Here is a 26,346-nt window from a genome sequence, read left to right as displayed (position 1 = left end):
TCGAACCGCAGAGGACTAAGTGCTGTTGCTGCGTACCTCCTCTTTTTATCCCTCAAAACAAGGACAGAATCAGGACTCAGCACCGAAAACTCCCTGTACTTATGGGGCAGAGCTTGGTAGACAGTTGGTCCGCGCTTATTAACCATCAGTATAAATATGCAAGTTTAAACTGTTCAAATGCTGGAAAACACCTGCTTTCATGTTGCAGGGGTAAAAAATTAAGTCACATGGTAATGATTACGTGTACCTGTCTGTCTGCAAGCAACCCCCACCCAAACATGGTGTCCAGCAGCGGACCATTAATGTTTAACTGGCACCTCTGCTCATAGCAGCACAGCAGAAACCCACGCTGGCATGCCCCTGCCACCGGGTCCCTTTAGAGCCAATGCAAGGCACGTGTCCAAATCACTATCCAGTTTCCTGGTTTGCGATTGTGTTTCCATAAAGCGAAACTGTTGCATTAGAGTACAGTTATGGAGAAATGGCATGTGAGGAGGGACACAGTTTATAGAAGTGTTTTGGTTATTTGCCCGTCCAGTGACTGCCCATGGCCATGCTAATCCCTTTGACCATCCCCACCCAGTTGCTGCCACTCCCCTCCCAAAACACCTCCTCATGGGATGTCTTTGAGCTTGCTTTAATCAAGCCTCAAGTGCCTATTTTGTACCTGCTACCATCAATGGCAGTTAATACCATTACAGAAGTGCCTAGCAAGTGCCTTTCCTATGCCTACTCAAAAGCCCAAACCGTTGGCATTGCCAATGCTTGTTTTGTTTGCTTTAGCTTCATAATGGGCTCTTTGTGTCATCTTCGGCTCCTCTCTCTCCTTCTCTCCTCCATCACGGGCCTTGCCAAGAAGGTTCACTTTCAGCTTCACCTCCTCAGAACCATTTTTCCTTTCCATACCTTCCCCCTGAAACTCAATGTTTCCAGAGCTCTGGTCCTCTTCAGGCTGGACTACTGTAACATCCTCTTCCTCACCATACCTAACTCCTTCCTTCACCCCCCCTCAAATAATCCAGAATAGGACTGCAAGACTTATCCTTGACCTCAAGCCCAGGGACCACATCTCTCCAGCCCTAAAATCTCTCCACTGGCTCCCGGTCGCTCAAAAAGTTTGAAATCCTCTGCATCATCCACAAGGCATTCTGGGGCCTTGTACCCCACAACATCCAACTCTCTTTTTCCCTAAATACCTCCCTAATTGAGCCCTTCGGTCTTCTAGCTCCAACTCACTGAAGATCAGACACTTCTCCAAGCAGAGAGTGGGGTGTAGATCTCTCTCCTCCGCAGGTGCCTCCCTCTGGAATGGCCTACCTGCCCCTCCGACTTGAGCTGGATCTCCTTAAGTTCTGGAAGCTTCTCAAGACCTTCCTTTTCTGTTCCTCTTACCCTCTCCCGCTCCACTGATAATCTTTCCACCCCTTTCCCTCTTTAGAGGAGCAGCTGCATATGTCTGCAGGAGACCCTGTCCCCCTTCCTCCCATATATTGGAAGCTTGAGACCATGCCGTGTTTGACACCAGCCGTTTTGTCAATAACACAGTGTGTTCGAAAGAAGATAACCGCTGAGACAACCCTACCAAATGTATCCCCGAAGCAATGACAACCTAAGGGTGCAACTACCTGCAGGAATATGTGAAAGAATGAAGAAAAGAAGCTAGTCACGTCACAAAACGTATGCACAACGTCCTGAGATACTGGCAGAACAGGATGTATAGATTCTAAAAGAAACTAATAACGAAGTAAAGAATCAAGTGAACTTTTAAATACAAAAGATTACCCGTGCACAAAGTGCTGCAGAAAACCAACCGTTCAATGAATGTACATATGCTGAAACGCAAGTTAGACTAAGTCATCGTAGAAGCTGGATATACATAGTGAATAAAATGCAGGCGAAGCCGCCATTACATAGAAACAGAAGAATGTTACCATGAATTTAGTAAGCCAGAACCCATGAAGTGAGAAGGGAAAACTGCAGCAAAAATAAACAGAATTGTCGAGCTGCAAGGCGAGGTTGTGTGGCCTAGAGTCGAGATTGAAGCAACCAAGGTCAACAATCTATTCTGGAAAGGAGCAAGCTTTTGGAAGGATGAATCTTCCCTTATTAAGGTGCAAAGAAAGAACAACAAGGATGCCAAGTTTTAATTCATTTAGCGCATTTTAAACCATCAAAATGAACCAAATCATGGTCTCCTGTCACGTGAGCCAAGGATGCAAATAGAGTTCGAACTGGAGTCCCAGACAAGAAAGAGTGCCCTTACTCCCGTGCATTCCTAAAGACAAGGATACTTTACAAGGCCAAGTACAAAGCACATTTCATGGCAGAAGGCATGGGCGATGAGAGATGCTCGGCTATTTAGGTGGTGAGGTAGTATTATGTCCTATCTCCTTGCACCTGGGCTTATGTGCTGCTAAGTGAACTGAATGTTCCAGACATGGCACAAGTGTGCCAACCAATTATTAGTCCATATAATGAAGGTCCCTATAGCTTCTAAAACCAATGAGAAACTGTGTATCTAATGTTTCTGAAATGACATGTTTTAAGAGGTAGGTATAATTTGTCCACCTGATAAAGAACAGCCAATAACAATCCTAGCTCCTATATAAATGTATATCTTAGATGTTTCCCTTAGTCAGCCCCGACTCTTGACAGGTCTTTCATTATTGCCACGCAGTATGGCATCACTCTGATGTATTATTGTCATAAAAGGTATGTTTTCTGCTGAGATTACTGAGAGTCTGAGTGTACGTCCTTTTGTTGTAACCTCCCTGTTTTAGATAATTGTTAATAAAACAGTACTTTGCCATCTTCCTAAATTGGTTTGGTTATTTGGACTCAGAATTATTCTGGTGTAATCCCATCGATCCTATATGCACGTTGTGCAAGGGCCATAAACTCACTCTTGACTGGCTGCCTGGTTCCTTCAGATTCTTACAGGGCACCAGGTCCTGGCCTACCAGTATACCCTTGTACCTGGTCTCCTCTGACCACCCCCAAACGTACACTTGCCCTTCTGGGCTCCTGCCCCCTGCACTAGCCTGGCTGGGTTTGCACCTCCTGAGCCCTTCCAGCCCGTGCCTCTCACTTAGCACGTGGAACTTTCTGACCCTACACTCTCTTCTCCCTGGGCTCCCCAGGCACTTGCTTAAGCCTCTGACACCCCCGGCACTTCTGTTACTGCACTTGCACAATCCAAATGTCACCAGGCCTACTAGGACCATTTTTGTTTTGTCATCCCTCTTCCCCCTACCCTTGTTGTGCCTTGAAACACATTGTGTATAGGCGCATTAGAAAAACCCAATAAATAAATAATGCATGCATTGGGATCCGTAAGGCACCGGCACCCAGTGGTGTAACACAACATTTGGAGCCCACCTGTGAGTTATGCTGTAAGGGGGCCGCCCAAGAAAGCACTGGGCGCACAACACTCTGGATCAGCCTGGGCCTCCATGCACTCACAAGGCCCATGATGATTATGCCACTGCAGGGGCACGGTCACAGTGTGGTAGGTCTATTTGGAAGTATGTTTTTTAATCAAAGCTTAAATATTTCACCTAGTGAAATATTGTTCTGTGCCTGACCCCTAGAACCCAAATATACCAGCCACCAGTGGAAGCTGGTGATATTTCAATTGGAGGGGTGTAAATATTTGCAGTAGTATGTAAGAGGGACCTAGCATTACAAGGGAGCCAAACCAAAGAATGGGGCTTAGGGGGTCTGCCTGAGAGTTTTTGAAATAATGGGATTGCATGGTGCGTTATACAGAACACTTCCTGTGCAAAATTGGATAAAAGCCAGACAGTTTGAAGTTGTTTTTCTAGGGTAACTCATGAAAAAATCAATGCATTTTCATGCCTTTCCCCACAGTGTATTCCAGTATTAAAAACAATTGTTCATGAGGGCTGTGACCATAAATTTCCATGCTCGCTGCACCAATATAGGGCAGTATTTGAATTTAAAAACAAACTCATGTTTGCTTTGCGCATAATGCCAGTAAAGATACAATAAGAAAATATATCCAAACTGCCTCTGACAGTATATGTCAGTACTACCACATTGGAACATACGCCTGTTGACTTTGCCAGTAAAAATGCCATACTACAATAAGACATGTCAAAACTGGCTCCAATGTAGGCCAGTATAGACATATAAGAACACTTATGCTTTCTTGATCATAGAAGCTGAGTAGAAAATGCCATTCCACAGTAAGAAATGGCTAGACTGGCTACAGAAAAACCCCCGTCTATTCACATAGTAACACTCTTCAGAGATGTCGAGCACAAAACATCATGACACAGCAAGAAATGTTAGACTGGCTGGACTAAGTGCCAGTCTAGTTATGTAATAACAATTATCATACTTGCTTAATCACAGATGTACAGTAAAATAATGTCATGCCACAGTGAGATATGTCTATACTGGCTGCACCGAAATGCTAGTCTAGGCACGTAATAACACTCTCAAGTTGGCTTAGCCCAAAAAGGCCAGTAAAACATGCCATGTCACTTTAAGGAAATGGCAACAGTGCTCCCTGGGCACCCCAGCATCTTGTCACCACACATAATGACATTTATTGCCTTTTACCCTTCTCTCACATTCTTTCACATTCACTCCCAGACTCACTCAGAAAATTCACACTGCATTCTGCACATACGCACCCAACCAGAACATTAACACACTGCATTGTCACTCACACAACACATGCACTCACACCCACAAATGCACATTCACATGTAACTGCATATACATTACATACACACCTGACACGTACGCTTCATAAACATACACATATTAAGGAAAAGCTTTCTTGCCGGTTACCTGCCACATTGTCGATCTGCCGTACATGATGCTCAGTCACTGCTGGCATCCAGCTCCTGAACTCCATGCAGACAGGAACAAGGGGACAGAGAGAACTTACTAGCTCCGGTTTGACATGCGCAGGGGAGCTAGCGGTGGAAGGCCCCCTTCCTATGCCGCAAGCCAGCCGCAGCCGCCCCTGCTGAGTCCTCGTCCTGACTTCATTCAGAGTCAGGGCTTTGGTGGACCCCCACTCACCACCAGGAAATTGGGCAGCGGGGGGCCTTGCTATTCCAGTGCCTGTTTCAAGCAGTTTCAACTACCATAGCCAATTAAATACGCATGGAAGAGGGGATCACCTGCCAGATCGCAATCGATGGTGGCTGTGGGGGGTCTATAGAATTATCAATTATATGACCGTAAACCAATTACAAAAATTATGGAAAATGTAACACCTAACTAACCATGTATAAGGAAGTGTGCAACACACTGAAAAAAATTATCCAATGAAGATTGTGAGGTATCCACAAGCTCTGCTTCCATATCTCTGATTATAGAATCCTAAGAACGTAATGAACCAAATTGGGTCCCATCTTGCGAAGTTGAAGGCTCCTCTCAGTTAAATCTGGGATCTACATTTCAGTAAAATTAGATGAAGGTGTTTGAAGTAGAATGTCACGTGTGCACATATGGGATGACGCAGAGGCCATGATGACAAGTGGATAAGCCAAATGTCAAATCATGCAAAAAAGGGAATGGGTACAACTTTGTGACCTTCACAATGCATGAGTAATGGCATGTATAATGCCTTGCATGAGGGGAGTGCAGGTACTGGAAGTCAATGAGGGTATGACATTTTCTGTGTAGGAATCCACCAAAGACCAAATCTGCCTGTTGGTACGTGGGGTCGTCTGGGCAAAGAAGCAAGGGAGACGGATGTAGGGATAGGTGTAAGCTCTGCCCAGAGAATCCTAAAATATATCATTGGCAGTTGAGCTGTTTGCACTAGAGGTAAGGAAGCCTGGGGTACTCCGGGACCCCCAACCGGCCTATAGAGTCAGGGTTTGCCCAGAAGCACCTTAAGACAAGATAGCTGCACCGTTGAGATGGATGGAACTGCAGATTAATACTTCAACACCAAATCAATAAGGACAACTCAACGGTTTGGCAAAGGGAGTCCGTTTAATGATGAGTACAACAAACGTTTAATGATGAGTACACAACTCCAACAAGCTTCATAAAAAAATAACATTTATGCTGAAAACTCATCATCATTTACATTTAACCCTTAAAAGTTGACATGCAGTTCTATTGGTTCAGGAAAGGTAACTTTAATATAGGTACTTTATCTGTATATGGTAACTGAGCAAGGGGATTGGATAAACACTGTCAGGTGGGACATCTAAGCCCTACCTTCAAAATGGCTACTGTAGACATCACTGAAAGTACGACGTCCCATTGGTTCTACTAACTATAGGACCCTAGATTAATTGGCCCACTGTGATTGTGTTGGCACCAACCCCACTCATACTTTTCCACTTTGATTAGCAACACGCAGAATGGTCGGCCAGGTGCAGGGTGCCCTCTAGTTCCCCCCTGGCCTTCCTCCAATTATTGTTACAATCGATCATCACTTTAGTGGCTATGTGTCAATGATTTCACTGTGGTTGGCCTAGAGACTGCATCTCCTGTCTGGAAAAGTTCTGATATCTTCGCCTGGCCTGCTGCCATGCGTAGGTGTGAAGGTCTCACTTCTTGCTCGGCTGGTCACGTGATTCAGACACCGTGAATTTGCCTCTTCTTCATGTAATTAGTGTATTTGATTTTCGTTTCACCCACCACCTGCCTTCAGTTTCTTATCTTGACCTTTCTGAAGCAGGATATTCTGTTCTTAGCTTCACTTAATTGTAGCTACTGTTCGTCTATTCTACTGATACAACCTTGGTTTTTCTGGTACAATTTGTCTCTGCTGAGTTTCGTTTCTGTCGCTTCTCGATTTTGCTAAATATGAAGCTCTTCTCATGTGTCCTTTAACCTTTGGTTAATTCTGCTTCTTGTGCAAAGTGGAAGTATACTTATATAACGTGCTTCTTTTGAGGTAGATATGTATAGGTGGCGCTTGCCGCACTATCTTTCTACTAGGCATAGCAAGCCGCACGATTTTCTTAGCTTTCTTGTGGTTCCAAGCATATGTACATGCGTAAAAGGGTTGAATATCTTCATCATGCTTACAGCTTAAGCTTCTTATATTTGACATCATCCTTTCACCTTAGGTTCACGATGTCCCTTGTTCATGGTGTTTCATCTCTTTACGTCATTCTCTGGTCATCATTTCTTTTATATGTGAGTGTGATGCTGGAAACGCATCGGAGGGACAGGGCCTCCATATCCTTGTCTTTTACTGGTTTTTATCGTGTGTTCTGTCATGTTTTCCTCGCAGGAGTTCATGTGGGACTCCTGGCGGTGCAGCTCTCTCCTTTGGTTTTGGTGAACAGACCCATGGGATACCCTTATGGCACCCATGGGTGGGGGTGCAACCCTGTGCCCCTAGTGTATGTTTTTGGGCACCTGTGTGCTGGTGGCAGCTACATGCTAAATTGACTGGTGCCCTGAGCGTCCTCCATTTTGGGATGCCTGGGCCCTGTCATTGGAATCGGTATATTCCTGATGGAGACAAAATGGCCCCATGGCCTCTTGCCTTCTATCGCCTGTTACCTTGATCTTCCCAAAGTCCCGGGAAGCCCTACCTCTGTCCCTTCCCCCTGACTGGCTGTTGGGTGGAAGTTCCATATATGGTAGTGTGGGGAAGGGCTGACCAGACTGGCTGGAGCCTTCCCAACGACCGTATGTTGTGGGTACGCCTGTGGGTGGGACCTGGGTGAATGGAGTGTGTGACGAATACACATTCTATGTTGTGGGTGTCTAGTATCTGGTGTTTTACACAATGACTGAGACAGCCCTGCCTGAAACTGGTATGAATGCAGTGTGGAGTGTTGAATGGCTTGGTACTTTTCCCAATACACATAACTTGTTGTTAGTGTCTGGAGAGAAGTGAATGGCCTGAATGCAACGTGTGCCTGATTGGCTGCCTTCCTGCATGAATGCCCTTAGTCATGATTGGATGCTTGACTCTGACCCAGTGGAATGAATGGGAGATCAACAGTATATCTGGGGACCTCTCACTGATAGGAATCGTGTTCAAAAGCTGAAGTCCACTACGACGAGTAACTGGAGTAACTGAAGCTTAACCTTGAAGCCCTGCTGGGAGACAAGAATTGCTGTTGCTCTCCTTCACAATCTGAAAGCTGCTGTGTGTACAAAGACTGATGCAGAGAGGACCTGGTAAGGCACCCTCTTCCTGAGCTATGAGGGACCATCGTGCACCAGCAGATCTTTGCCAAAGCTCCCTGGCTGCCGACCCGAGAAGGGGACTGCCGTGGAATCACAAGGAGAAGTGCCCGGACTGTTGTCCGCCACTGTCGACGACCGCCGTCGCTGACTGGAGCCACCGTGCTCCCATTTGCCTAAGAACTTAATTGATACAAGGACGTTCTCATCCGCATCGTCGCCGCTGTATCCTGCTGGAGAAGGCCTGACCGTCGACGCACCGAGGAGCATCCGCCAGTGGGTTTCCCGCCACCCAAAGACCACAGACGCTGACGACTCCACGCCCTTACTGGACCACAGTTCTTCAAACTCTTTGCGAGCCAAAACTATCATCACTGAGGAGCCCCCCACGCCTCTTCCTTGCAGGACGTTTACGCTTCCCCGTCAACGAGCACAGCTAGGAACGAAGCTGCCACTTCACCGTCGTAGCTCAACCTGTTCTCCATCGGACGTTCGACAACCCGTGACTCCTGCCTTAAAGGGAGGGCACTCAAGTAGGGCTGTCGATTCCCCGACGAGGAACGCTACAACGCCAGGTACTTTGGGGTTGCAGAACTATTGGGAAGTCTATTGGGAACAATATATGTACTGGGCTTGTGATACATCTTTGCTTTACAGGTTGCCCAGGTGGGGGAATCTCCACACAGGACTGTGTCTAGATATCAGGGCCAGTAGTCTGCCAATTGTTCTAACCAACTGCTTTCCTCCTATTTTCTATTCTTGGTTTCCTTATTAATTTGATCTGTGTGACATTTAATCTGAGTACAGTTGATGCACTTTAATGAGATCTGCTAATAATTGTGGTACCACTTAGAACTGTATATATTTACCATTGGTGATTTTCAGAGCACAAAGTGAGTTATTGTGATAGTGTACATAACCTTGAATATTAATTATATAAAGACTGTGTTTTAACCAATACAGTGTGTGGACATTCCTTTGTGGGTGCTTGGGGACTACACTGTACTTAAGAACCAGCCTGCATCACCTGAGAAGCTAGGCCTTGATTGCTCGACCACGTACCAATAATAGAGAATCTTGGCTGGGGTCCTCTGTGCCTCTCCTCTACCATATAGAGAGCGGAAGTACAGATACCCCCCTCTGGTTCTTTACAGTGAGTTTCTTTACAGTGAGTCAGTCCAGTTTCTAGTGATGCCATCATTCGTCTTCCATTAAGACCTTTTTTGTTTCTTCAGGGTCTGCACTCAGACGATCTTTATTTCGTTTCATTCGTTGATATGGTTTTCTCAATGGATACCTTACTGTCCATGGTTTCGTTTGCATCGGTACTTCAATAGGTATTGTTCTTCTGATGGGTAATGGACAGAGCCCCACCGCGGCTCTCGGCTGGTTTATTTCCTCATCATACATCACATATTTCTTCGTAAACGTTCCTGGTACTTCAAAATGGACGGTTGGAGTGCGGGCTGCATTTGGCACCTCCTCTATACTGGTCTGGAATATCTAACCGAAAGCTCACAGATGAGCTAAAACTGTCCTGATTGTACAGTGGAGGGCGATATGCAGGGTTGGCGGGGCCAATAAGGCATGCAAAGGGTAAATTGGGAATGGGATAATGGACATTTTGAGTTTAAGTAATAAATTAGGTTAAGGGTCCATCTATTTCCCTTGTCTAATCTTTGGAATCCTCGACAAACCACATCATGTTTTGTATGGCAAACGTTTGTTGTTTGAAAACCCGTTTTATGAAGTTTCAAATAGAACATTTATCCTCCCAGTGAAAGCACTGGTGGTTAGAAGCAGCACATGACTTTGTATCCAACAGTAATGCATTCCATTAAATCAGGTGAGCAATGAGGAAGTACATAGATACGACCCGTGGGGGGAGGGAGGGCCTTCAGTGGGGATGTGTGACTGAAATCTACACACTGCAGCCTGAGATAGTGAGTAAAGCAAGACCAGAGGTCCCCAGGGCATGGTTTAGCAGGGAAACCCCAACGATGTCCTCTTTAGTCTCTTTTTCCCAAATTATGGCACTTTACCGTTCCTGCGTAGTTCTTCAGGACGTGCGCATCCAAATAGGTTCAAATTGTTTGCATGACAAATATTTGAGTGCATCTGGTGTAGTTTGTTGAACTTTTATCCAGCATTTTATATTTTAAAACTGGGTGCTAGGAAATATTTGTTGGCATGGGTTGGGATAGACGGATAAAGAATGTGTGGAACAAATGAAAACTGAGAGCTGTTCTTTGAAGTGAAAATGATTGACGCCTGCATTACTGTGCTGATAGTTCTGTATATGTGTGGACAGTGAGTTGTGATGTGGACTTCCCTATCCCCTTCCATGGAGAATATGACTTAAGTTGACAATCGATCAAGTAGGGGTTTGTGATGCACAGAGCAATGGTCTTTTACGCGTGTTGCTTGGTGGTTTGTACAGTTTTGTCTCTGTTTGATGCCTATGTGTCTAACTACAGTCTTGCATCGAGTGATTTTTTATTTTTTTCCCCCTGTGGTTTCATATACAGATTATACAACAACCTAATCACAGATGTTGGTGCCAAGTATGTTGCAGACATCATTGAAGGGTGTACAAAGCTTAAATATCTCAAGTAAGTCCTCCATCCGCTCATATACACCTCCAAATGGGGTGGTTTATTTCAATTTAAGCATGTTAGTAATCAGCCTCACAGTACACTGACAGCCCTGTGTCCTAACCTACTCTTAGTTTGAGGATTCAGGATGTTGTATGTTTCAATATTAACATTGGTAACAAAGGAAAGAGAGAAATAAACATTTGTTTATTCCATGGTGGCCTCTTCTTGGTAATGCAGCATGCAGGAAAGATAGTGTACTCACCCCCGTCACGTGCTTCCCTTCGCGAACGCTTTCCGCACATCAGATGATGCCAAGGGGACCGACGTTGGTGCCGAGAAAGACTAAGGATGGGACGAGTAGAGTCTAGGAGAATTGATGAGAGGAGATGAGTTGAGGAGTAGGGGTTGAGGGAAGACAAGAAGGTGGTGGTGAGTCGAGGTGTTGGTAGTGAAGAAGCAGGCAATGGCGGTGCCTAAGAGATATTTGTGCAGGAGGTGGGAAGCGAAGAGGAGGGGTAATGAAGACCTGAGGAAAAGAAGTCTTGGAACGACGCTTACAGTGTGTGTAAGTAAGGGGTTTGGAGGGATGAACCTGTAGCACAACCACGAGGCGGTATGCAGGAGCTATAATAGCTCAAAAAAGGGAAAGAGGCATTAGGGAAGATGTTCCCAGTCATGAGCTCAAAATGAGATGACAAGGAAGAGAGGCATCTGGTGACTGAGAGCTACAGTCCCAATACTATGAGAGGATGGCAACGAGAGCCCCGAAAGGATCCCCACACACAGGCCAGGGGGGCTTCTTTCTTCCTGTGGCTCCAGTAAGTCCAGCCAGCTCTAGCATGGCTTTCATTACAGAGCCACCCGCCCTCTGAGAAAAGCCCACACTAACCTCCTGTTAGTACCCAGATTTAAACTTACTAACTCTGGTGGGAGCAGCTTCGCTGTTAAAGCAGCACACTACTGGAACTCCCTTCCCCCGACTCTAAGGGAAGATCTCCCATACTTCCAATTTAGATCCAACCTCATCCTATGGTTAAAGGAACATGATACCTAGCCTTACCCTACTCTATTGACATGTCAGATCTTGTGTATATCTTATTGACTTTGCTCTGCCTCATTTGTGTACCTCACATGCACTCTTGTAAATGACTGTATATACATTCATGCTGCTTTGACATTACACGCATACAGCATTGTAACCACAGCTGTGCCTTTCCATGCATTATCTGTAACCTGTATCTTAAGTTGAACAACCCTCATGATGCCTTCGTGCCCGAATACCCCTGGGTCTGGTGCGCAATATAAATAATAAAAACAAACAAAACAAACAAGCAACCATCAGGCTCCAGTGCAGACTTGGGACCTGGGAGGAAGAGTTCCCACCACTGTTGCCTCATTCCACAAATACATTGCCAAAGAAGCAACGCACCATAGAGAGTGAGATGGCTCGGGAGGGACCTTGAGAGGCTGCGAGAAGAAGCACGAGGGACATTTAACCTGGAATTCTTTGTTTTTATTTAAACCAACCTGCGCATACCTCCACATCTGCTTTCTTGTGTTAAGCCACAAGAAAGGACTAGAATCCCAGCTTAACAAGGACTTCACTTTTGTCTCTGGACCCCTACGAACCATCATGAGACACTGACCTTAGAATAAATTGGAAGGCCAGGTGATAATGTCTCCTAAGATTTCCAGAAGAGTGATATGATATGATGTGATTGGTTATTTATAACGCGCTAAATACCCAGAGGTTTCTAAGCGCGGACCCAGGGATCGAACCTTTATTGCTCCGTGTCGTCTTGCTTTTAAGGCGAGCATGTTGCCTCTGAGCTATCCTCCCAAGACCTCCCGAGAAAAGAGAAGGCACAGTTTATTATCAATGCATTGCAGTGTCAGGGGTTTAAGTCATTTCACAACAAAGGAACAGAGGTCTGACCAGTGAATAGAGACCACATTTCCAGAGGATAACGAGTGCTCAGACAATATTTGTTATTAGAAAAGAAAAGTGGGCCAACGTAAATCCTAGTGAGAAGACTTTGCGCATATTGGGGTGCAGGGGTGCAGGATAAATCACAAATGTTTGGGGTATGGGCAAGTTATTTTCACTGTGTGTCGAGGGCATGCACATCAAAAGAAGATGTTCGTCAACCTTGTGTCCCTCCTGCCTCATCCTATAAGCAAGTGGGAAAAGTGACATTTGCAAGCCCAAACTGCGCGCGTGCAGAGCGCTTGCTCAAAGAAATGAAAATGTGTTTACTTATTACTGATGTTTCACAAACACCATCCTGACTGATACATTGATGTGTTCAGGTAACTGAATAACTTTCTTTGCAGGATCGGCTGTAACAAAATAACCAGTGAAGGAGGGAAATGCCTGGCCCACGCTATACAGAAGAGCAAGTCGATTTTTGATATCGGGTAAGTGAAATTGCCCCAAATACCCTTACCTTTTTCTAGCTTTAATGACTGCATCTTTTGCATATATAGAAGCTTGGTGGACGATATAGTGGCCTAGCAGTTTCATGGCGATATATAGTTAGAGATGCAGGTATTGGTTTTGTTTATTTATAAAGCCCCTATACACGGCAAGTGTTTCAAAGTGCTCAAGGAGGGTGGGAACACAGGAAAAAACAGTCGCTCAGAGCCCTTGAATTTCTGAAGCTATAACGGTCTACACAGGCAGATTAAGTGGATATGGTACATTTAACAGTTAGGATACAACAAATAGGCCTGGCGGCGATTCTGCAGTTTTTTCAAATGCACATTAAAGGAATGGTTCGGTCAAAATTTTTTATTGTCCCTACGTGTTGGCCATGTGTTTTCAAGCCTAAGTCGCTCGACTTTAGAAAAATGTCCTATGGACCTTACCCGAGTTTTCGTCCATTAAACGCACGCGAAAACAGGCACCAGGGCGCTGCCATTTTGTGATAATCCTATCACTTGCCGCATCGCCCTGGGTGACCTGCTTTTGTGGCACTAAATCATATCCCCTGTCCCTGAGCCTGACATTATCAAAACATTCTTATTCCCTGCCTCTCTCCGTGACGTTACTGTGCTGCGTAGGCAAACGCGCCCAGTCGTCTTCTACGCGACTTCACACAGAACCCGTAAATCAACACAGATCAACTCACAACACAGCGCGCCACAATTCGGAATATGAAACTGTACTTTAAAATCAAACAGCAATACGGTACATTTGGTAAAGTACATTTATTTGACATTAAATGCTTAGAGAATATTCAGCAATCGGCATATTAAATCGGAATGGCATTTTTTTTCTTTTCTCTCGATCCGCAAATGCGTAAAAGTTTATCGTGAGTCACGCGCTGTTCCCTTATGGTACACAGGGTGTTGGTTTTCGTTAAAAGAAGCACTTTGGACGCACAGTGAACCGCAAGGCTGTTCCATCAACTAGGCACTAGGCCACCGTAAAGGTCGATATGTTGCTTCTAGCTGCTATTACCGCGTAAGGGCATATGGCTCCTTGGCGATCGTCCCATAAGATGGTCAATGTAGTGCAGTTTACAAGAAGCTGCAGCTGGCGGTTGAAGAAGCCGACTGCCGGGGTCTGGAATAGGTGGCAGTGGCTATATGGTAGGATGTACCTGTTTAGAAAACATAAAAATTGAAATTAGTCTCACCAGCCGATTTTTATTACTATTATTTATTTTATTTATTACGTTCGAGCTGAAACTATTTGCTTGCGAGGATAGTGCAATTTTCGTGTCGGTCGCCATTTATTCTTCTTTGTTACCCAAGATGTTGTGTACATGTTCGAGGAAAAGTGCCGGCTGCAGATGCGGTATCGATCACCCCTCTTGTCCTCTAAGACTTGTTGGACTCTGCTTTCCAGCTCATCCAGTGGATATCCGCAATGTTTGACCCATTCTCTTATTCGATCAACAGTTTTCAGGAATACATGCATTGTAGTGCCTTCAGATTTAGCATGGGTCTTTGAAGGGCAACCACTAATCGAACAGGCAGGCATTGTTGAAAACTCTGAAAAGTAAATATCGACATTATTATCAAATCTTGATGAATAAAAATGTGATACAAAAGTAAATGAACCATACAATGTTCAATGCAAGGTTTGTTTTGGTCGCAGGAACTATACCAGTTCATCATGTGCGGCTTAGCATTTGGATAAATTGCAGAAATTTATAAATGATGTGACTAAACTCTGAACATGTGACTCGTCCCTTGGATGTTCTGTCTTGCACGAGAAGGAAACATGCTTACATTATAGACTGGATCCCTGAAGGATTCAATTCGATGACAATTGACACAGATGAAAATAAATAGATCTATTGATAGCATAACAATGGAAACTCAAGTCAATATCAATGAGACCAATGAACTATTGAGCACTATTGAGTACTCTACTCGCAAATAGATAGAAATTTAAAAATCAGCGAAATATGACTAGGATACATCGCCTTACCTTGACCAACAAACAGTTGGATTCAGCAAGCCGAGCAGTATGTTGCAGGAGAACAGGTAGATGGCCACAGGTAGCACACTGACGAGTTTGCTCGAAGCGGTCACAGAAGTTCATGGATAGCACGACGATGAGCAGATTAGCATAGATCTCAGTGGTTCTCACGTAGCACGTTCAGGAGTTGACTTGCAAAGCACAAAGATGTTCTCATGAGACATATCAAGTGGTTTATAAAGTATTGCAAACATGGGTGTGTTTTTGAATGAATGACGTGTGTATTTCGTGGTATTATGTGGTTTGCTGGGTGCCGGCCAGCGTGAGGCGGGGGGGTCCTGGCCGGGCAATGGGCCCTTGGCGTGGGATAGCTTTTGAAGTGTACATGCTGTCTGGCACCTTGGCCATTCGCGCCCCTGACAGCCCCCCATGGCAGCACGCATCCACTGGCGCAAACCGCCTTTGATAGAGGGGGGTGGGATGGATGGGCCCGGGACGTGCAGATAAGGCACAGGAAGACTGCTGAATGGAGACACACTTATGTGGATTGCAGGGGGGCGGCCTGCTTCAAGGGGGAGCCCTGCCTGGAGACAAGGAGTCTGTGGAGGCCATGTAAGCGATGGGCCCTTGGCGTGGGATACCTTTTGAAGTGTACATGCTGTTTGGCACCTTGGCCGTTCGCGCCCCTGACAGCCCCCCATGGCACCGCGCATCCACTGGCGCGAACCGCCTTTAATAGAGGGGGGTGGGATGGATGGGCATGGGGCGTGCATAAGGCACAGGAAGACTGCTGAATGGAGACACATTTGATTCATTTAAAAAATCGAAACAACCGTTGTTAAAATATATGTGGTGTTTTATTTTGTTTCTTTTTTTGATGGCACAAAAATACAAAACTTTACACATTGTACAGGTCAGGTTGCAGCACAGCGAGGGAAAATCCCCTGCACTGAACGCTATCACTCTTGAAAGTTTCTCTTATGGCACGAACGGCACAGGCGGGTATTACTCTTCGAACGCAGTGTCCAAGCCTCCCTTAAAGCCACCATGTAAAGGAACGATAGGCCACCAGCCGGTACCACCTGTGAAAAATAATGATACAAACTGTTTTAAATGACCAAGATAAGTTGATTAAATGTTTGTTGTCAATGACAATTCTTGTAACTAATGGCATTCTGCTCGGACAAATGCTATCTAGACACTGCACACTATTGAACGGCTTTCATGCGTTACAATGATATGTAGATGTAATTTTGGATATAGGAGACGACCATGAAATAGTAGTGGCATCACAAGCAGATTATACTTACTCGTTACTCGGATTACGAGGACGAACAGTTGCGTGAAGTTCATGCATAAGCACCATCATTATCCTCAACACGGACCGTGTGAGGCAGGCTGCCCTGAAGTCTGCCAGCTCGGTGATGCATTGCGGCCGTGGCTCGCCTTCTGAAATGTAGGCCACGCATCCCGAGTTTTCACAGCAGCCGCAGTTCTCCTCCTCGGTTGGCATTAGCTCGCACCGATTGCATGTGCACCAGGTGGAAACACCGTCCATGCGACTAGGTCCAGTGTCTTCATCCGTTGATTTGTCCTGCCAACTGCCGTCCGAAGCCCCATCGTTTTCGCATGTTTCCCTTTCCAGTAGTTCCTCCTCGGTATACTCGGGCTCGTACATGTAGGGCATTATTGTAGCCATTGTGTGGTAAACAAACTCAAATAATTTATAGCGATGATACAGGTGTTCACACGGGCTACAAGCGGCAAAGGTAGCTGACCAGAGCACAGAAACGAGTCATAGAATACTCAAAGTAACACACAGAGGAATGGAATCGAAAATCTGCTGCTGTGTGTTGTGAAACTGTCTGTTTATACTTATTGAGGAAAGAGGCGTCATTAGCTGAAGCTGAAGTTGACACGAGACGTGCTTTGGCGTTGGCGTTGTGAAATGGGCAGTATGCGTCTGCTGATGACAGGCTCAGAGGCGGGGGATATGATTTAGTACCGCAAAAGCAGGTCAGACAGGGCAATGGGGCAAGTGATAGGATTATCACAAAATGGCAGCGCCCTGGTGCCTGTTTTCGCGTGCGTTTAATGGACGAAAACTCGGGTAAGGTCCATAGGAAATTTTTCTAAAATCGAGCGACTTAAGCTTGAAAACACATGGCCGACACGTAGGGACAATAACATTTTTTGACCCAACCATTCCTTTAAGGGGACATTGCAGGGAAGACATTGTAGAATATAGACTTTTTTGGGGCGCAAACCCCTACAATTTATTGTATCCAGTGAAAATAAGAGTTTATGGTCATTGCATCGAATTCCTTGCATCGACATGCATTTCCATCAAATTTTTTCCATCTAAGAAATTTGCATCGAATGCATTGTTCCTTTTTTTTTTTTTTTTTAGGGGGTCCCCCCAACCCCTGTTTTTTACCCTTAATAATGCACCTAAACAAAAATGCATTCGATGGACAATTTTTAGATGGAAATATTTCGATGGAATGGCATTAGACGCAATAAGTGTACAAAACCTGTACAATGAGTAAATTGATAGTTGCAATACGGATCGTGGCCACAATTGGGTTGTGTTTTCCCATTGAAAGAGACTTGTGTATGGTACAGAAAGGGGTGCCAGAGAGTTACCAGGGAACCCCTCTTATCCCTGATGAAGGACCTGGGAAGACACATTGCAAAAATTTCTTGGAGGGGGCTAACAGAAGTGGTTGGTTTGGTACATATTTGATGAGGGTATAGTGAGTTTCCTTAATGTTCAAAAGTTTTAAAGATGTTTAAAAAAATGTTTCATGTACTTATTTTTGATAGTTTCTACTCTTCAGATTTTCTTATCAATGTGTTGTTACTTGGCATTTATATAGCGCCTTTTGTATCATTGGTATGACATCAAAGCGCTCATGTGATTGTTTTTATTTTTTAAATTACCTACGTGGCAGCTTTATTTGTGTTTTCAGACGAGTCTCTGTTTGGGAAAGATCTTGTTCAGCCAGGCTTTGCTTTTGGTTTTGATGACCGGAGCTGGTTGACTGGTTCGGCTGGTTTTGAGTATTGCTTGCAGAAAATATATTGCATGTTTAGTAAAAACGAAAATTGCAAATGTTACCAAACCTCAGAGTTATTGTATACCTCTAGCTGCTACCAACCCATTAAACCTTCAAACCCATTAAACCTTCAAAAAGCCTTAATTTCCCTACAGCGGAGTAGAGGAAAACCGAAAGAATAGCGCTGCGCATAGTTTCTTGTGTCATCGTGCGATCCCCGCACAAATCAACAAACCTACATGTGTACATGGTGCTGCAGCAAACCTAGTGCAGATCGAAAAACCTGTGCAAAATTTCTTGTGCTGGAGCGCAAAACTAGTACGAGTCGAAAAAAAGGGCTGTGTGAAGTTTCTCGTGCTGCTGCGCGTAACTAGCACGGATCGGGTAAAACCACACAAAGTAAACTAGCACAAATCGCAAAAGTCCCGCACAGAGTTTCTCGGGTCGCTCTATGAACCTAGCACAAATCGAAACCCAGAGCACTGTTTCTCGTGGCACTGTGCAAAACTAGTAAAGATCGAAAAAAAAAAAACTGTGCAAAGTTTCTCATCTCCCTACATGCAACCAACCCGGAACAAAACACCAAGCTTTGCTCAAAACTGTACAAAACCAAACAAAATTTCAGTGGCGGCGGAATCGTAAATGCTGATTTCACAGAACCGGCGGAAGCGAAATCCAGGGTGAATTCTGCTCTTTTGGCTTTCCAGGCAGATATTCTGTTCACCGCTATAAAAATAGCAATTCAAAATATTTGACATCAAAGCTGTCTGTGGCACCATAGACAATTGGATTGATGGCCAGGCCTCCACACTTTGAGCAAAGGCCTCAATGTTGCCACTTATTTGGTGCTGTAGTCTGAAGGTAAAGTGTTCCCAACTGTGCCTAAACCCCCCACCCCCACACTATGTAAATAAATGTGCTCCTCATCTTCTCATGCATATCCTTCATCTGCCAGCTGCAGAACTACCGCAAATTTACTCAGTAATTTCAAGCACTCCTTCACACGAAATCAAAGGTAGTGCAACGAGAAGGATAGCATTTGATGTACATGTGGTAAAATAGAACCATGTTTTAATTTTCTATTTGTAATAGTTTTTCAAAAAAAGTTTCACAAGTTCAGTTACATTAATATATAGTCAAAGAAGTAAGACAAAGGGAAATGATGAGAGGAAATAAACGAAGAGAGAAAAACAAATGGTCATAAATCACAACTGAAAAGGAATTTAGCCCATTTCACTACATTAGAACAATTCAGTTTCTTATCACAATTACATTAATGATAACTTTATATTACAATTATTATTTTATGACATTTTTATATAAAAATCACAAAAGGGTCTTGCAGTCTTTCTAAAAAACCTAATCAATGTAATGGTCAAAGATATGTTTGTGCCTTCCATCAAACGTGTGCAAAGTTCCTCACACAATACTAAACTTGGCTCATGTACAAATCTCTCAAATAATATTCTTCTATATTCTAAAGTGACTGGACTGTATATAAATAAGGTGCCCGAGTGTTTTGTATTAAGTGGGATTCATACATAGTCTGCAGATACGATTGCTCTTATCAATTCCGCAAATAGGACCCCACCTATCTAGTGTTCCTAACCCGTTAAAAGGAAACCTCATGAAGACGTAACACACATTTTGATTACGGTAACTATTCAGTTACGTAGGAAGAGGACATACTGGTTTACATTTTTGTGTATTCTGTAAGTAGTTTATATTTATGAATTTCTCCCGTTGTTGACACCATTCATGGATCTTTAATTTGTTTTATTAGAATTTTCCAAAAATTGAGTGCTTCCTTCTATGTCTATCAGGGTTTCTTCACATTCCTGAGTACATTTATTTAATGGTGTTGCAGTCTTTTCCTTGTATAATTTGTTCAAATCCATGTACAATGATTTTTTTTTTATTGGATTTGAAATTTTTATAAAAAATATTTAATTTGTTTTGCTCTATTATTGATCTCCATGATTGTAATCCTAACTCATAGCGAATTAAGGGTTGTGCTATAGAGTTAGGAAATCTCAGAATCTATTTCCAGAATACATCTTCTATTCAATCTAATACTTTCTGTGGGTTAGGGTAATACATCGAAGCAGATGTGCTTTATCTGCATGAAGCAGCCGGTAGCGCGGATGCGGTCCTTACACTCTACTGTCTTGTTCGATGCAGAAAAAGCGCAGCCATCATGCAGATATTGTGTATTGATGGAGACTTTGATTCCAATACTAAATTATGATCTGTGCAAATCAGATTGTTCCCCACTAGCACACAACCGTGATGATGTTTTTTCATTGGGGCAACAGTGACATTACCTTTTTTTTTAAAGCATCTAATTGTTCTGGGGAAACTTTAAATCCATATCTGCTGCCAAAAGGAAATTGTAAGGCCAGTCTCTACAACGCCATGCCAGTATTGCTACAGTACAACTATTATCAAATTGGCATCTACATTACTGACTGATAATTGTCATTCCAGGCTTAAAAGCAGGACAGTGCTGCTCTCAGAAAAACCCATATTTTAATGTAAGAATGGTGGTGTGTTTTAAAAGGCTCGGCACTGGCATTAGATTTTCGTAAACCGCAGATCAATGTGTCAGAACAATGGAGATGCATTTATACTGCCCCAAATAATAGTGATGTCAATGCCTCTTGAATTGCTCATGGCACTCTTATTGCACTGGCTACTGGCCTAAGTCACATGCCATAGCACACATATGTATCCTATTTCATTCTCATTACACCCAGAACTGCCCAGTGGCATATCCCTCTGTCCCCTGACTTACCCATGTAACCCTCCTAGCCTCTGTTTTGCCACGTGCCTATACCATTGGCACCTGAGCCGCTTCATCGCCCCCCCCCCCTGATTTGCCATAGTCATTTCCATTAACCTTTTTCATCCCTTTTCTACCATTGCCCCTGAACTGCCTCATGCCAATCTAATCCCCTAACCAATCCTTCCTCACCCTCACATTCACAGACACATTCACAGACACATGTTTGTCCACAAATGTCAGCGATCACACATGTACACTGTGGCAAAGTGTATTAATGAAACACAGGCAAGGTTACTTGGAAGATCCGTTTTTCATTTATAAAATAACTAGCAAAACGTACCCGTACTCCGCACGGGTTCTGTAGACAAGCATGATAACTGTGAAGGCATCATGAAGTAAACACAGACAACTCAGTAAGGTTTTGGGATACAAACGTTCATTAACCAAAGATTGGGGTTGGAAAAAGGCCTTACTAGCTCTTTGCTAAAATGGGTTTTGTCTACCTAAATGAAACTAATGATGGTCTGTGTCAGGAAGTCCAAAGCAAATATCGGTCTGTGCCAAAACCTATACTTGCCCTCACATCTAATTGAATACAATGTGTAGGGATGTCAGCATCAAATGAAAAGTGTTCAAATAAAAGTTCAGAGCTTCTTCCAGTTCTTGGATGGAAAAGGGTTTTGTCTTCCACATGATTCAAATAGTTTACATTATCATAGAGGTGTTCCCTTCCCCATATTTTCAAGTCTCTCAAGATTCTCAACCAAAACAATCTTCTAGATCTCGCAATGCTCCAAACAACACAACTCCCTGGGATTCTCCCCAGCTCTTCTGGTTGAGTCACTTTTCACAAAGTTATAGAGTTCAGTTTCTTAATTTCAGTTCACATACATCTTCTTTGTTTCAATCACAAAAGTAGCTTCTCAGTAGGAGGATGCACTCAGGCTAGTTGCAGTTGTTGGATCACACGGTCCACCCATCACAGGTCCCACAACCGATACACCATACTTGGATTGGCTTCATACGCTTGATGCCATAGTTTGAGCTTCTCAATGAGGCTGGACTTAATGTTCATTCATATATTCTTGATACTTGTTATATCGCCTTTCACTTGTAGCTTTTACTTCCAAAGACCATCGTAAGCTTCCCAGTACACTCTCCTGCTAGGAAACTTACTCTGTTATTGCTCCATCACACAAGCTGCTGTAAGCTTCCCAGTACACTCTCCTGCTAGGAAACCTATCCAGTATTGCTTGATTCTTGACAATGCTTGTTGGCCTTTTGACAATGTTCATTCATATCAATAACATGCTTCATGGAAAAATGCTCACGAGAGTTGGCAATGCCTCTTTGCCTCTTCACTTCTTGAAAATGTTCATTATAACCATTCATGCACATCGATAACAACGTGCTTCTTCGAAAATTCTCAAGAGTATTAGCAATGCCTCTTTGGTGTTTCGTTTCTTGAAAATGTTCACTTCTACCATTCATTCAGTTAATTGGTAACTGGGCTTTTAATAATGCCACCTTAAACAGTTTGTGGTCCTCTGGTTTCAGACATTTCCCTGTTATGCTCTTTTCCAGTTTATGCTGTTAATTCAACATGCCCCAGGGTCCTCCTGCCTTCTGGGTAGATTCACCGGTTTCCAGTTGCATGTAGGTCCGCTTCTGAATGGTGCTGGAGAACTTCCTTTGGCTCTCTCTGCCTTCTGCCACCTTTCCACTTCCTCTGGCACCTCCTCAAAGGACATTGCTTCATCCTGCTGCCTTGCCTGGAGAACCAGCAAGCACTGTCACTATCTCAGAAACTGTCCCTCCTAGGGCCTTGAAGCATGGCTTACATACCCCAGAGCAGACGTGGAAGGGAGGTGAGAGTGGTGCATTGTGGTGCAATTATCTCGGAAAGGGTGTGTTCAAGGGCCTTGAAACATGGTTTTAAAGGCCTTTGGGTTTTGTTCCTCATGTCGAGTGGCTTAAAATGAGCACTGTCGGGCCTGGAATCTGATGAAAGGGGTGGGGTGTCCAAATACCATGTAGCCAGTGACATCCAGAGGGTCCTAACAGGTAGCTGCAGAATTTGGTGCAGATAGGTGCAATGGTGTGTAATTGTATAAGGAACAAAATGTTGTGGTGCAAATATCTCGCATACGGTGCATCCTAGGGCCTTGTACCGTGGTTGTCATGGTCCCATAGGGACATTGAGTTTTATTCCTCTCGTGGAGATGATTGAAATGAGCTCTGTCCAGCCCTACTACGACCACCTTGATGTTTTGTTGCTTTCAGGTTGTTGGGGAGGACCCCCAGGTATGCCAGAGGGACCTGATTTTTCTAGGTTTCCGTTGGGATACGGTCTGTGCCAGAATTTTTCTAACAGAGGATAGAATAGCAGATCTATCGGTTGATAGTCATTCCATCGACAGCCAAAGCATCTAATTCCATGCTATCTTAAAAAAAAGCATTTTTTAACTCCCTTTTTTTAACCTTTAAAACCCATTTTTATTAAACTAAACCCTTTACCATCTAAAAAAATGCATTAGATGCTTTTTAGATGCTTTTTTTTAGATGGTATGGCATTAGATGCTTTGGTTGTCGATGCAATTACCGGATGCCGATTTATCAACCACGTGCCTGCTTTTTCTGAACTCATCCCACATGTCAGCCTGGTGGTTCCAGAGACTTGGCTTCATGTGTTCTAGCCGTACCTCTTGCAAGACTGAAAATGAAGCGCCCACAGCTAGCGCTTTGGAGCTGCTGGTCCCAAGCTCTCGACCCAGACTCCAAAATTATTGCGATACCATCCTCCTTGATGGCGGATCTTCAATGGTGGTCAACCTCCAACAATCTTTCAGTGGGATCCTCCTTCCAGGAGCCCTTGCCACAGGTTATGGTTACAACAGACTCCTCCCTCCTAGGATGGGGAGCGAAGTTGGGTCACCTTGAGGTGTACGATCTGTGGACGCCCCAGAACAGAATGTCTCATATCAACTACCGAGAACTCTTGGCAGTCTTTCTGGCATTGAAAGCTTTCCAGCCTTCTATCATCAACGGAGATGTCTACCCCAAACATAAGGCCCCAAGCAGAAGTATCTGTAGCTATGTTCTACATCAACAAACGGGGGGCACCTCCTCTGTTGGATCTAGCTATCCAGATTTGGAATTGGGCAGTCCAACAAAATGTCTGGGTACAGGCCGTGCACATTCCAGGTCAGATCAATGTTGTGGCAGATTCCCTGAGTCGCCAATCAACTGTTTTTGTCAAGCTTTTCCAGCAATGGGGTTCTCCAATGGTGGACCGCTTTTGCGACTTCAACCAACAGGAAACTTCCAGTCTATGCCTCCAGGACGGTCTCGGAGCATCTTCCTTGGGAGATACCCTCGAGATTCCTTGGGACAACATGAAGGCTCATGCCTTCCCTCCTTTGCTGTTGATTCATCGGTCGCTCTGAAAGCTCAGGAGTGCCTCCAACTGCACTCTCCTCTTCATAGATCCTTTGTGGCCAGCCAGGTTCTTGTATGCAGAGCTGCAGCACCTATCAATATGCGACCCGATCTGGTTGCCACAGATTTCCGACCTCCTTCACCAGAGCAATCACCAGGTGTGGCACCCATCCCTACAGTCCTTAAGCTTGGCGGCCTGGTACCTGAGTTCAAATCCTTAGTGCAGTTTAACCTTTCAGAGGATAATATGTGCATTATCCAGGTGGCATATAAGCCTTCTACGAGGGTGCAGTAAATGGCTTCAGTTTTGTCATTGGTGTCTTGCTAAACAGCCTACTCCTCAACATGCTTCTATTGACAGTGTCTTGTCTTTTATATCAGACCTTGCGGCCTCTGGCATCCACATCCTATCGTGCAGAACATATCTGTCAGCCATTGCAGCTTATCTTTCCACAGACGGCTGCTAATTTTCTCTGGCAAACCCAGTAATAAAGAGGCATTTTGCGGGGTCTTCTTCACCTCTTTCCGCTGGTCAGGCCTCCGCAACCGAAATGTTATCTGAACTTGCTCCTTACCGCTTTGTGTCACAGGCCATTTGAACCACTGGCCACTACTGAGCTCAGGTTTTTCTCTTGGAAAGTGGCCTTCTTGATTGCGGTAACATCTGCGAGAAGAATAAGTGAGCTTCATTTTCAACAAGGACTTTCCACAAGGATAAGGTTGTGCTTCGCACTCATCCTTCTTTCCTTCAAACAATTGTTACATATTTCCACATCAATTGATATCCTTACCGGTTTTCTTTCCGAACCCGGTCAGGGCTGCAGAAAAGGTTATACATTACCTAGATGTCATGACAGAACAAGCAAACTTAGAACCTCCTTACAACTCTTTGTTACTTTTGGGGACCCAAAAGGGAACCAGCTTCAAAAGCATCCATCTCTTACTGGGTCACTTCATGTATCCCAGAAGCTTACACAATTCAAGGCCTTCAGCCCCCAATGGGCGTTCATGCACATTTGGTCCGAGGCAAAGCAGCTGCTATTGCCTTACATAAATATGTTCCTTGTGAGTCCATAGCCAGAGCTGCTATGTGGACTTCTCCCTCGACTTTTTGTAGACATATTGTCTGGACCTGAGCTCCAGGGTTGATGCCCAGTTTGGTCAGGCAGTTCTTAAGAACCTGTTCCAGTGAGGGACATTTCCATCCTCCAGTTTCTTGGTCAGTGCTTGGGAATCTCCCAAATGTATGGCGGAAAGGGGACGGGACGTAGGAGTATTACAAAGTTACTCACCGTAGTGACTCCCTTACTCCTAGTCCATAGTCCACTTTCCTCCATACGCCCGACCGCCGTGCCCTTCAAAACGTTTCCTCTATTCTGCTAATGGTCCTTCATCTTTGGCGATAGAAAAGGACTGAAGTGCGATGTGTTCAGCAGAGCTCAGGAAGGCGGGGCTACGGTCACGTGCAGTGGCCCCGCGTAAAGATAAAAGAAAGACAACAAGTTATTTTTGATGCTTCAAAAGAGCTCTGGTCCCGTTGTGATGAACGGATTGTCCCAAAAGTGTGAAGGATAGGGGACATTGGATTAGGAGTAAGGTAGTCATTACAATGAGTAACTTTGTTATTCCCGTCAAGGATGTCCCTGCCACTTTAGAATGCATGTGTAAAAAAAGCACCCCCTGTATGAGTTTATGTTTGTGTTGCATTTGCAGTTTTAATATTGCATCTTCCTAAGTGATTCATATGGATTTGCGACACTATCAGTTTTGCTGTCATCCTTCTGCCGTCAGTATGGTGCGTGCAACATGAATCCCTCGCAATAAAGGGGACCCTGCTTGACCACCCTGACATTTTGGGATAAATGGTCCCATAGTTGTCTTGATGCC

At 44.4% G+C, this 26,346-nt stretch overlaps 1 protein-coding gene across 5 annotated transcripts in view; it reads left to right on the top strand.

The window, feature by feature from the left end:
• NOD1 (nucleotide binding oligomerization domain containing 1) overlaps nt 1-26,346 on the top strand; it is a 567,072-nt gene that overhangs the window by 417,141 nt on the left and 123,585 nt on the right. For all 5 annotated transcript variants that reach the window (XM_069648761.1, XM_069648760.1, XM_069648762.1 and 2 more), the window contains 2 exons: nt 10,677-10,760; nt 13,080-13,163. In XM_069648761.1, coding sequence (XP_069504862.1) covers nt 10,677-10,760; nt 13,080-13,163 — 168 coding nt within the window. The remainder of the gene's footprint in view (nt 1-10,676; nt 10,761-13,079; nt 13,164-26,346) is intronic.

Source organism: Ambystoma mexicanum, chromosome 2q (genome assembly GCF_040938575.1).
Source record: "Ambystoma mexicanum isolate Mex_15411 chromosome 2q, UKY_AmexF1_1, whole genome shotgun sequence".
NCBI lineage: Eukaryota > Metazoa > Chordata > Amphibia > Caudata > Ambystomatidae > Ambystoma > Ambystoma mexicanum.
The sequence above is the reverse complement of the archived record's forward strand: the minus strand, read 5'-3'. Positions and strand labels throughout refer to the sequence as shown.